The sequence below is a fragment of the Chelonoidis abingdonii genome, chromosome 11 (assembly GCF_003597395.2).
Source record: "Chelonoidis abingdonii isolate Lonesome George chromosome 11, CheloAbing_2.0, whole genome shotgun sequence".
Classification (NCBI taxonomy): Eukaryota; Metazoa; Chordata; order Testudines; family Testudinidae; genus Chelonoidis; species Chelonoidis abingdonii.
This window is the reverse complement of record NC_133779.1, coordinates 19,041,173-19,053,836: the sequence shown is the minus strand read 5'-3', so window position 1 is coordinate 19,053,836 and position 12,664 is coordinate 19,041,173. Positions and strand designations below refer to the sequence as shown.

General features: G+C 65.5%; 2 protein-coding genes across 2 annotated transcripts; one reads left to right on the top strand and one right to left on the bottom strand.

The window, feature by feature from the left end:
* Positions 1–145: 145 nt before the first annotated feature.
* FGD1 (FYVE, RhoGEF and PH domain containing 1) lies at positions 146–8,377 on the top strand (the record flags this gene model as incomplete). Its single annotated transcript, XM_032778870.2, has 12 exons — positions 146–345; positions 522–678; positions 786–924; positions 1,209–1,267; positions 1,603–1,749; positions 1,970–2,100; positions 3,922–3,952; positions 4,179–4,265; positions 4,764–4,889; positions 5,003–5,149; positions 6,959–7,089; positions 7,964–8,377. Coding segments are annotated over 12 exons (1,605 nt in total), but the record flags the coding sequence as incomplete, so codon positions are not given.
* Positions 8,378–8,596: 219 nt separating this feature from the next.
* Positions 8,597–12,209, bottom strand: TSR2 (TSR2 ribosome maturation factor). Its single transcript, XM_032778884.2, has 5 exons — positions 12,086–12,209; positions 10,866–10,956; positions 10,336–10,427; positions 9,947–10,129; positions 8,597–9,251 (listed from the first exon to the last, which is right to left on the bottom strand). The coding sequence occupies exons 1-5, from the start codon at positions 12,164–12,166 to the stop codon at positions 9,177–9,179; spliced, it is 522 nt and encodes a 173-aa protein (XP_032634775.1). The 5' UTR covers positions 12,167–12,209; the 3' UTR covers positions 8,597–9,176.
* Positions 12,210–12,664: the final 455 nt, after the last annotated feature.

Sequence of the window (12,664 nt, the reverse complement as noted above, 5' to 3'; positions counted from 1 at the left end):
CCCTGGCTTGGGGGGGCGGGGTGGGTTACAGCAGGGGGGGCTGGGAGCCAGGACTCCTGGGTTCTCTCCCCAGCTCTGGGAGGGGTGTGGGGGTTGGTGGATTAGAGCAGGGGGCTGGGAACCAGGACTCCTGGGTTCTCTCCCAGCCCCAGGAGGGGAGGGGGCGCTAGTGGTGCTCACTGGTTCCCCCACACAGGTGTTCTGTGCCCGTCTCCTGGAGGAAGCCCGCAGCAGAAGCTCTTTCCCTGGCGACGTGGTGATGGGGATTTTTTCCAACATCTGTTCCATCTACTGTTTCCATCAGCAGTTCCTGCTGCCTGAGCTGGAGAAGCGCATGCAGGAATGGTGAGCGAGCTACGGGCTGGGGGCCAGGGGGTAAGATGTTGCCGAGATGCAGCCACCTCTGGGGCGAGGCGGCTGGGGAACCGCGGCACATAACGCCATATGGGGGACTGGCTGGCTCCGGGGAGTGGGAACTGGGACATGGGGTGCCAGCTGTGATCCCCCCCATGTCCCCCCAGGGAGAGGCACCCCTGCATTGGGGACATACTGCAGAAGCTGGCGCCGTTTCTCAAGATGTATGGAGAGTATGTCAAGAACTTCGACCGGGCGATGGAGCTTGTCAACACTTGGATGGAGCGATCCGCCCACTTCAAGCTGATTGTCCACCAGATCCAGGTGAGGAATCCGGGCTCCTAGCCCCCCTGCTCGAACCACTAGACCCCATTCCCCTTCCAGAGCCAGGGAGAGAACCCAGGCGTCCTGGCTCACACCCCCCTTTGCAGATGGAGGAGGCCTGCGGGAATCTCACCCTGCAGCACCACATGCTGGAGCCCGTCCAGAGGATCCCCCGTTACGAGCTTCTGCTCAAGGATTATCTGCAGCGCCTGCCCCCCGGCGCCCCGGACAGCAGGGACGCAGAAAGTGAGTGGGGCGCTGGGGGGGCTGGCTGGCTGGGGGCTGGGTGAGGGGTTTATGGGTGTTGGGGGGGCCGGGCTGCTCTGGGGGAATCTGGGGAGGGCAGGCTGAGTGGGGGTCTCTGTGGGTGGATGAGGGGGCTCTGTGGGTATCTGGGGAGGGGACATGCTAGGCAGGGGGCTCGTTGGTGTTTGGGGAGATAGGTGAGGGGGCTCTGGGGGTTCTCTGGGGGGCAGGCTGTGCAGGGGGATCTCTCCTGGACTCACCCCATCTCTCTGCCCCGATTGCAGAGTCCCTGCAGCTGATTGCGACGGCAGCGGAGCATTCGAACGCCGCCATCCGCAAAATGGTAGGATGGGGTCCGAGTGCAGGTCCCAGCCTGCGCACTAGGGGGCGCTGTGCTGCGGGGAACGGGCAGGGCTGCATAGGGGGATGACTGGGTACCACGGGGCTGGCCCATCCAGCACTGAGATGCAGCCACCTCAGGGGCGGGGCGGCTGGGAACAGCCACACATAACGCTGCATGGGGACGGCTTGCGAGACGCAGCCACCTCTGGGGTGGGGTGGCTGGGAACAGCGACACATAACACGTCACAGGGAGGCTCCCCGGCCCCGAGATGCCATCTGGGGGGCAGGGCGGCTGCCAAGCTGTGGGTCAGGACCGACCCCCGTTCTCGCCCCCAGGAACGGATGCACTCCTTGCTGAAGGTGTATGAGCTGCTGGGCGGGGAGGAGGACATCGTTAGTCCCACTAACGAGCTCATTAAGGAAGGCCACATCCTCAAGCTGTCGGCCAAGAATGGGACCACACAGGACCGGTACCTGATCCTGGTGAGAGACCCCTGGGCTGGCTGCCCGGGGCTGGGAGGAGGCCCTCTGACCCCTGGCTGGTTGGGGGGTGGGGGCTGGCTGGGTGACCTCTGACCCCATAGTAGTTGGGGAGCTGGGTGACCTCTGACCTCTGGGTGGTTGGGGGCAGGGTGACCTCTGACCCCTGGGTGGTTGGGGGGCTGGGTGACCTCTGACTCCCTCTCTATCCCCTTCTCCCCAGTTCAACGACCGGCTGTTGTGCTGCGTCCCAAAACTGCGCCTCCTCGGCCAGAAATTCGGGGTCCGGGCCCGGATCGACGTGGAGGGGATGGAGGTGGGTGGGGAGCGTGGCCCCCAGGCCCCTGTGCCCCAGTATCCCCCCCTCCCCCGGGCCCCTGTGCGCCCCAGTATCCCCCCCCCCCAGTAACCCCCCTCCCCTGGGCCCAGTTGTCCCCCCCCTTCGCCCAGGGCCTCCTGGTGCCCCAGTATCCCCTCTCCTCCTCCAGTAACGCCCCCCTCCCCTGTGGGGGCCCCGTATCCCCCCTCCTCCAGGCCCCTGTGCCTTGTTACCGACCCCCTCCCGGCCCCTCTGCCCTGTCCCCCCCTCCTCCCCTGGCCCCTGTGCTTCTGGTATCCCCCTTCCCCAGTAACCCCCCTACCCCAGGCCCCTGTATGCCACCAAGTATCCCCGCCCTCCCGCTGGGCAACCTGTGCGCCTTGGTACCCCCCCCGCGGGCCCCTCTTCCCGTGTCCCCCTCGCTCCCCTGGGTCCCTGTGCTCTTTGGTAATCCCCCCTCCCCCAATAACCCCCGCCTTCCCAGGCCCCCTCTGCCCCAGTACCCCCTTCTCCCCGGGCCCCTCTGCCCTGTCCCCCCCTCCTGCTGGGCCACTGTGCTCCGGTAATCCCTGTCCGCCTAGTACCCCCTCCCAGGCCCGCTCTGCCCCCAGTATCCTCCCCCTGCCCCGGGCCCCTCTCCCTGTCCCCCCTCCTCCCTTAGGCCCTTGCTCCGGTATCCCCCCTGCCCCAAGTAATGCGCTCCCCAGGCCCCTCTGCCCCAGTATCCTCCCCGCTCGGCAGGCCCCTTGCTCTGTCCCCCCCGCTCCCCTGGGGCGCTGTGCTCTGGTATCCCGTCCCCAGTCAACCCCCCTCCCAACAGCTCCCTCTGCTCCTGTTCCCCCCCGGCCTCCCAGCTGGGCCCCTGTTGCTCGTCTCCCCCCTCCCCCAGTAAATGCTCCCTCCCCCACTGCCCCAGTATTCTGCCCCCCCAGATCGGGGGGTCGGGGGGGGGGGGTTCTGACCCGGGTTGCTCCGTCCAGAGTCTCGTGTACCCACAGGTGAAAGACGTGCGCGGCGTCCACCTGCCCGACGTTCTGGTGTCGGGGAGCCAGCGCTCTGCTGGAGCTGCAGGCAAGGTGGGGGACTCCCCGGGTATCCCCTGTGCCCTCTCCCTGGTCCTCCCTCTGTCCCCCCTTGTATCCTCTGTGCACGCCCTGATATCCGCCGCTGTGCCCCCGATATTCCCGTGCCTCTCCCTGGTCCTCCCCTCTGCATCCTCCGTACAGCCCCTGATATCCCCCTGTGCCCCCGATATCCCTTGCCTCTCCCTGGTCTCCCCTCTGCCCCCCGTATCCTCCGTGAACCCTTGACTATCCCCCTGTGCCCCAACATCCCCTGCCTTTTCCCCTGGTCTGCCCCCTCTGCCCCCCTTGTAATCCTCTGTGCACCCCTGATATCCCCCTGTGGCCCCCCGAAATCCCCTGCCTTGCCTCTCCTGGTCTTCCCTCTGCCCCCCATTCCCGTGCACCCCCTGATATCCCCTGTGCCCAGCTGATATGCCCCTGCCTCTCCCTGGTCCTCCCCTCTGCCCCCCTCGTATCCTCCGTGCACCCCTGATACCCCCCTGTGCCCCCCGATATCCCCCTGCCTCTCCCCTGGTCTCTCCTCTGCCCGCCCCGTATCCCCCTTTGCCCCCTGATATCCCCCGTGCCCTGATTCCCCCTCCCTCTCCCGATTTCCCCCCCCCCCGGGTATCTGCCCTGGTCGCCCCCGATGGTCCGCCTGCCTGGTATCTTCCCCCTGGTCCCCTCTCCCAGCCTGTGGTCCCCTCTGCCTCCTCCCAGCCTGGTTATTCCCTCCTCCGTCTGCCCCACCCCCATTAACGCCCCCCCCGTGTTCCTGTTTCTGCCCTTTAGGACGGAGGAGGAGAAACGCGACTGGATCCAGGTACCTGCGGGGGCCATGGCACCGTCCCCCTTCCCCCACCATGAGGTCGACCTGGGGGGGCAGGGTGGAGGGGGGAAATCAGCTCAGGGTCACCTCTTTTCTGCCCCCCGCAGCCCTTCCCAACCCCCTATGAGTGGGGAGGGTCCAGGGCCCCGGGGGGGATGGGCGGAGGGGGGCTGCCAGGGGAGGGGCACCTCCCTCCCCTTCTCATTTCCCTGCCCCCCAGGCGATTCGGGCCACGATCCTGAAGCTGGAGCAGATGCCGGTGGGAGCTGCACCCCGGGAAGAGGAAGAGCCTTGGGCTGGATCGCCGGTGAGCGCACACGCGTGTGTATATGTGTCTCTGTGTGCATGTGTGGATGGATAAGTGTGGGCGGGACATGGGGGTGCAAGTGCAGGACCTCTGTGTGTGTGTGTGCAAGGGTGGGGCCTGTGTGTGCATGTGCAAGGGCAGGACCTGGGGGTGTGCGTGCGCGAGGGCGGGACCGGTGTGCGTGCAAGGGTGGGATCTATGTCGTGCGTGAGTGCGGGACTGGTGTGCGCGTGCAAGGGCGGGACCTGGGGCTGCGCGTGCGAGGGCAGGACCTGGCACTGCATGTGCAAGTGCAGGACCTGGAGGTGCACGTGCAAGGGCAGGATTGGTGTGCGTGTGCATGAGGGCAGGACCTGGGGCTGTGCATGCGAGGGAGAGACCTGGGGCTGCATGTGCAAATGCAGGACCTGGGGGTGCACGTGCAAGGGCAGGACCTGGGGCTGTGAGGGCAGGACCGGTGTGCGCGTGCGAGGCCCCTGTGCCGCTGTCCTCGTGCAGGGCCGGGAGCTGGGGCGCCGGGCGCCGACGCCGATCCGGGAGAAGGAGGTGACGCTCTGCATGCGGTGCCAGGAGCCCTTCGCCGCCCTCACCAGACGCCGCCACCACTGCCGGGCCTGCGGCCGCGTGAGTCCCAGGGTCTGGCGGGGGGAGGGGCCCGGGGAGCCCAGGACCCCCTGGCTGGGCTGTCCCCTCCCTTGGGGTCCCCCTGGTCTCATGCTCCCCCCTTGGCCCCCCAGGTGGTGTGTGGGAAATGCTCCGAGTTCCGGGCCCGGCTTCTCTACGACAACAACCGGCCCAACCGGGTCTGCGGGGGCTGCTTCGCCGCGCTGCATGGCCCCCCTGGGACCCCTGGCCCCCCCCCGCGCCGCCGCTCCATCCTCGAGGTGAGTCCCTATCATAAGCCTAACTCCCAAATCTGGACCTTAGCGTCCAGAATGTGGGTGCCTAGCATGAACCTCCAAGCTTAATTACCAGCTTGGATCTTGTCTCGCTGCCACCAGACAGGAATTACAGCGCCTGCCTCGCTCTGGTCCCCCAAACTTTCCCTGAAGGGACCCCAAGACTCAGAGACTCTGAGTCTCACAACAAAGGGAAATTAACGCCACTTCCCTTCCCCCTCTCTCTCCCACCGCCAGAACTTTCCTCTCTGGGCTAATCATGGTGAGTGGACTGATGCAATCTCTTTACATCACCATACCAAGGAAGCATGTCCCTCCATGCACAAAAGAGACAAACCCAAAATACCAAGGAAACAGAAGATGATCCTATCTCTTCCTCCCACGCAACTCCCTGGTGCTGCGAGGCTTGCACCTCCGTAGATCTAACACTACAGAGAATTCCCTCCCCTTGTTTCCTATGCCTACCCAGAGAGAAAAACTCAACAAGTCTTTAAAATAAAACTTTATATAAAAAAAGAAAGACAAAGACATCAAAAAATATTCTCTTGTATCAGAGACAATAATACAGGATCAATTGCTTAATAAGAACAAATATGAAATAAACAGCCTGATTCAAAAAATATCCAATTGGAAAACTTCCCCAGCAAGCTCACACAGGTAAATCACCAAAACCAACATAAAAGCCTATATTGGTTTTTCTACCTGTACTTACACGTTGGGGCACAGAGATAAGATCGACTAGAAAGAAGCTTCTCATAGTGAGAGACAGAACAAAAGACTCAGACCCCAAAATTCCCTCCCTGACTTTGAAAATCCAGTTTCCCTGATTGGTCCTCTGGTCAGGTGTTTGGTTCCCGTTGGTTAACCCCTTTACACCAGGTACAGAAAATTAACCCTTAGCTACTATTTATGACAGTTCCCCCCCTGCTTGTGCCCCCCAGAACCCCCGGCCCCCCACCGCGCTGCCGCTCCATCCTCGAGGTGAGTCCCTCCCCCCGCTGTGTGCCCCTCAGAACCCCCGCGCCCACCCTCCCATTTGCCGCTCCATACTCGAGGTGAGCCCCCCCTGCTGCCGCGCCCCAGAAACCCTGGCCTCCACGGCACCGCCGTCCATCCTCGAGTGAGTCCCCCCTCCCCTTGTGTGCCCCACCAGAACCCTGCGCCCCCACCCCACTGCCGCTCCATTCCTCGAGGTGAGTCCCCCCCACTGTGCCCCCCAGACCCACTCCCACCCCATTGCCGCTCCATTCCTCGAGGTGAGTCAACCCCCCTGCTGTGCGCCCCCAGAACCCCTGGCCCCACTGCGCCGTGCTTCCATACTTGAGGTGAGTCCCCCCGCTGTGCCCCCCAGAACCCCCAGCCCCCACCCCATTGCCCGCTCCACCCGACGTGAGTCCCCCCGCTGTGCCCCAGAACCCCCGGCCCCCACCACGCCGCCGCTCCATTCCTCAAAGGTGGTCCTCCCACCCAAGCCCCCCCAGGCGCGCTGCTCCATTCTCGAGTGAGTCCCCCCTGTGTTGCTGCCCCCCAGGACCCTGGCCCCTCTCACCGCCGCCATCCTCGAGGTGAGTCCCCCCCCGACGCCTCCCCCGAACCCCTGCCCCCCACGCGCCGCCGCTCCATCCTCAAGGGTGAGTCCTCCCCTGCTGTGCCCCCCAGCTCCCCCTGTCTCCCCATCCTCGAGGTGAGTCCCCCCGCCGCTTGTGCCCCGTCTGGAACCTCCACCCCACCGCCCTCCCATGCTTGAGGTGAGCCCCCCGCCCCCCGACTCTACTGGCTCTTTCTGCCCCGCAGAAGCAGGCGTCGGAGGCGGCCGAGCAACAGCGTCGTTGCAGCTTCCTGCACTACGTGGAGCCGGGCGCCAAAGCTGGCACAGAGGCTGGTTCGTTGTCCGCAGAGCGACCCCTGGTGCTGTACGTCTATGGGGCCCCCAGGTAGGGCCTGGCCTGGCCCCCCGCCCGCAGCCCTGCCTGTGCCCCACGCCCCCGCGGCCCTCCCATGGCCCTCACGCCTGCCCCACAGCCCCTGCCAGTGCCCCCCACACCCCACAGCTTCCTCCCTGTGCCCTTACAGCCCGCCCCGCAGCCCTGCCTGCTGCCCCACGCCCGCCCCGCAGCCCCTGCCGTGGCCCCCACAGCCCCTGCTGTGCCCCCACGCCTGCCCCACAGCCCCTGCCAGTGCCCCCCACACCCCACAGCCCCTCCTGTGCCCTTACGCCCGCCCCGCAGCCCTGCCTGTACCCCACGCCGCCCCACAGCCCCTTGCCTGTGCCCCCACCTCCCGCCCCGCGGCCCTCCCATGGCCCTCACGCCTGCCCCACAGCCCCTGCCAGTGCCCTCCTACAGCCCCTCCCTGTGCCCTTACGCCCGCCCCGCAGCCCCTGCCATGGCCCCATGTCCGCCCCACACCCCCTGCTGTCCCCCCAGCCCCTGCCATGGCCCTCACTCCCGCCCCGCAGCCCCTGCCATGGCCCCCCACACCCCACGCCTGTGCCCTTACGCCCGCCCCGCACCCCTGCCATGGCCCCACGCCCGCCCCGCGCCCCCTGCCATGGCCCCCACACCCCTGCCTGTGCCCCCCATATACCCGCCCTGCAACCCCTGCTAGTGCCCCCCACAGCCCCTGGCTGTGCCCCCAACGCCTGCTCCACAGCCCTGCCTGTGCCCCCACATCCCCTGCCAGGCCTCCGCGCCCCCACAGCCCTGCCAATGCCCCCTACTCCCACCCCTCAGCCCCTGCCTGTGCCCCCCACTCCCGACCCGCAGCACCTGCTAGCCCAGCCCCTGACCCCCGTCTCTCCGCCCCCCAGGACGTGAAGGCCCAGCGCAGCCTCCCGCTGATCGGCTTCGAGGTGATGGGCCCGGATCTGGGCGCGCGGCTCGACCGGCGTCACTCGTTCGCCATCCGCCAGAGCCAGCTGCGCTGGCAATTCAGCGCCGAGTCGGAGGGGCTGCAGCGGCGCTGGATGGAGGCCCTGAGCCGGGCGGGGCAGGGGGAGCTGCCCCCCGCGCCCATCCCCGAGGCTGAGGAGGGGGCCGAAGGCCCCTGACGGCGCCGGGGGGCTTGACTGGACACCGTCCCCCAACGAACGATACTTGAACTGTCTTCAGGCACTTTGAGACGCCCCCTCACGGGGCATCGCCTCAGCGCTTGGCCCCTGGATGTCTGGGCTCCTGGCAAGCTGCCCCCCAGGGGCCCAGCTCCCATCCCGCCCTGGGGTGGGGACTGACTGACTGGGGGGCAGGGGGAAATGGGGCCTGTCCCTCCCACTCCATCCCTTCATGCACCAGGCAGAACCCCCACAAGTGCCGGCCCAGCCGTTCCCTGGTGTAACCCCCACCCCCTTTGTTCAGCTGCGACCTGCCCCCCGCGCGGGATCTACGTGCCGGCTCACTCCCGTCTCCTGCGCCCTCGCCAGGGCCGGGGACACACTTAGCAGAGGACTATTTTATTGTAGCTGACATGCAGTGGCTGGCCACTAGGGGGCGGCCTCGTGTCCACAGGGGCACCCCGACCTTCCCCCCCAATTTTCCAGTGTCCTTGGGACCCCGGCGCTGTTAAAGCTCCATCAGTGGATTTCTTAATACAGGTTTTGTTTTGTTCAGGCCGTTTCGTTTTCAACCAAGGTGCAGGGAATGGGGGACATCTCCTCTAGGGGGCGCCAGTGCCTATCCGGCCCTAGGGCAGGAGCTGGCTGGCTCAGGGGCAGGGAATGGGGCAGGGGGGCCCATCTCCTCTAGGGGGTGCCAGTGCCCATCCAGCCCTGGGACTGGCTGGCTCAGGGGGGCAGGGACTCGGGGGGTGTCCCCTCCCATCCAGCCCTGCGGGGGGGGGGGGGGCAGGGAATGGGGCACATCCCCTCTGGGGGGCACTGGCTTCTCCCCCCACCAGACTAACACTCTCCTCCGCTCTGGGGATTCCCCCCCAACTGTTGCCATAGCAACACATTGTGGCTACACTGGGTTTATTCCCCTGCCACAAAGCCCCCTCGTGCCATGGGGGGGGTCCCCCCTCATTTCTTTTTCTTCCGTACGACTGTCCAGCCGTCCTCTGCCGGGGGAGGCCCGGGGCTGCCGCAGTCCATCACCTGCAGGGACAGGGTGCAGGAGTCAGAGCTGGGATCCCCCCTAAAGTGCCCCCCCCAAGACTGAGCCCAGCCAGCCCCCCACCTCTACACACCTGCACGATCAGCCCCACAGGCTCTGCCAGCCCCAGTCCCGCCCCCCCCCCACAGATCAGTCCCACGGGCTCTGCCAGCCCCAATCCCCCCCAGATCAGCCCTACGGGCTCTGCCAGCCCCAATTCCGCCCCCACCCCCCAGATCAGCCCCAGGGGCTCTCCCAGCCCCAATTCCCACCCCGCGAACAGCCCCACGGGCTCTGCCAGTCCCAATTCCCCCCCCCCCAGATCAGCCCCACGGGCTCTGCCAGCCCCAATTCCATCACCCTCAATCAGCCCCATGGGCTCTGCCAGCCCCGATCCCCTCCAGATCAGCCCCATGGGCTCTGCCAGCCCCGATCCCCTCCAGATCAGCCCCACGGGCTCTGCAGCCCCAATTCCCCCACCCCCAATCAGCCCCATGGGCTCTGCCAGCCCTGATCCCCCCCACATCCGCCTCACAGGCTCTGCAGCCCCAATTCCCCTGCCTCCAGTCAGCCCCACGGGGTCTGCCAGTCACATATCCTGGCTCCCATCCCAGCTGCTCCAGGGCGGATGGTGGGGGGGTTCCGGCCCGCCCCCCTATGGCGGAGCTGGCCCTGCCCCGGGCCCCACAGCTGGTACCTCCTCCGGCCTCTCCTCTTCCTCCTCCTCCTCCTCGCTGCTGCTCCCCTCGGCGGATCGGGCCTGGGTGGCTGCCCTGCCCACCTCCTGCTGCCGCTGTGTGAGCCGGGCGATGGCTTCTGTCAGGGCCAGCCCCTCGCCACGCTGGCAGTGAGTGAAGAGCGACTGGAGCTGCTGGCTCACCTGGCAGGGGCCGGGGGAAGAGATGGGATCAAAGGCCAGGAGGTGTCCCTCCTCCTTCCAAGAATCCTCCAGGGCAGGGTGACGCCCCCACGTGCTCTGCCCTCCCTCCTTCCCTCCCTCCCAGGGTCCTCTGGGGCAGGGTTGAGCGATGGGTGGAATCGCCTCTTGCCATGCGCTACGGGGGCTAGGACACACGGCCAGGATACCTCAGCCAAGCTGCCATCCTCAATGATGGTGTCGAATTCGTTGTTCAGCACCTCAGCGAGGAAATCCTCCACCTCATCCGGCTCCAGGGCCGCTGCAGAGAGAAGGAGGCTCAGTGCTGGGAGGAGGGGGGATTTTTGGGACTCTCTAGCCTGGAAAAGGAGTGAAGGACTCTGGGATCGGGGGCAGACTCCAAGCCCCCTCCCACCCCACCGTTCTAACCACTAGACCCCACTCCCCTCCCAGAGCCAGAGAGAACCCAGGAGTCCTGGCTCCCAGCCCCCACTGCTCTAACCACTAAACCTCACTTCCCTCCCAGAGCCAGAGAGAACCCAGGAGTCCTGGCTCCCAACCCCCAGCTCTCACCCACTAAATCCTCCCCGCCCCCAACCAAGACAGGGATCCCATTTGCGGCAGATGTGGCACAGACCCCCTGTGCTCTCGGGGGCACAGTTGTGCCGGGCGCTGCTCAGCCATGAGGAGCTGGGCCCTGAGGCGCTGCCAGCGGGAAGGGCCCGTCAGTGGGTCTCACCGTTGCTGTGGAAATACTGCTCCACCGCGCCCACCATCCACTCGGCCTTCTCCCGGCCGTGGGTGCCGCCGAAGCCATGTTCCACCGCGATCTGCGCCAGGGACAGAAGAGACGATGTCACCCCTCGCCCCGGGCCTGTGAACGAGGGGGCAGGCAGGATGCGGGATCGCTTGGCTCCGGCACACTGGCAGTTCTAGACATGTTTCTGTGGCAGGGGACTATGGGGGGCCATGTTTCTGTGGCAGGGGACTAGGGGGGGCCTCCACACCCCGCTGTGTTCCTATAGAGACAGGGAGGGTGAATTCCTATAGGGGACCTCACCTTTGCAGTGTGTTTCTGTGCGGACGGGGTTTTCTACAGGGGCCCTTGAGACCGCTCTGTTTCTGGAGGGGGTGTCTATAGGGGGCCTTCCTCTTTCTCTGTCTTTTCTATAGAGCCTGGCAGTGTTTCTGTGGTGACCTTCCCATCTCATAAGAACGGCCGTACCGGGCCAAACCAAAGGTCCATCTAGCCCAGTGTCCTGTCTGCCGACAGCGCCCAATGCCAGGTGCTGGGGGAGTGAACCCAACAGGTGATGATCAAGTGATCTCACTCCTGCCATCCATCTCCACCCGCTGACAAACAGGGGCCAGGGACCCCATTCCTTACCCAGCCTGGCTACTAGCCATTAACGAACTTAACCTCCATGCATGTATCCAGTTCTCTTTTAAACCCCGTTCTAGTCCCGGCCTTCACAGCCTCCTCAGGCAGGGAGTTCCACAGGCTGAGGGTGCGCTGCGTGAAGAACTTCCTTGTATCTCTCTCTACTTCTATAGAGTCTGGAGGGTCCCTCCCTTTCTGTAGGGTGCAGGAGGATTTATAGGGGACCATGCCCCTTCTGTGTTTCTATAGGATCACAATCTATAGGGGGTCTTTCTCCTATGTGTTTCGATAGAATATAGAGAGTTTATGGAGGGGCTTGCCCTTTCTGCGTGTTTCTAGATGGTCTTGGGGGGTCTGTATGGGGCCTGACCCTTTCTGCATATTTCTATAGGTTCTGCTGGGGGTCTATAGGGGGACTGGCCCTTTCTGCATATTTCTATATGGTCGTGGGGGGTCTGTACGGGGACTGGCCCTTTCTGCATGTTTCTATAGGGTCGCGGGGGGGGGCTATAGGGGGCCTTGCCGCCCTCCCCACTAGCTGCGGGGCATCGCGCCGCTCCCCTCCCCCCCGCTCTCACCTGCAGCGCGGCCCAGCTGCCCAGCACCGCCCGGACCCCCTGGCCGAACAGGCCACGTGTCTCCTCCCTGGGCGCCGCCATGACAGGGGGCGCCAAGGCGGGCGGCAGGAACGGAGCGCGGAGAGCATCGATCTCCCCCGGCCGCCGTGAACAATCGCACGCCGGGCTCGTCGATCGATCGGTGACTCCGCGTTCGGGCCGCGGGTTCGAGTCCCGCTCTGCCGCCCTGGGGCCGGAGACCAACCCTGCCCTGCCGGGCTCCCGTGAGGCGCTGCCCTGGGCTGCAAACACTGCAGCGAGGGGCTTAGGCTAGATCATCTCCCGGACTCTTCCGGGGACTCCCACTTTCCCCGATTCAGTGCCCACATCTCAGTCGGGGGGAGTGTGGGTCCGTGCAGCGCCCGGCACAACGGGGGTCCCCGATCTCGCATGAGGTTTGTAGATGTTACCGTGATGCAAATGATGATGGACGACAGACGGTTCTAACTGGAATCGTAACAAAACCGCGTCTTCCTCACTATGGCTCTCCAGGGTCTGTTTGCTTGGGTTTTGCACCGGTCGCGATGGCAGGTGGTCCGG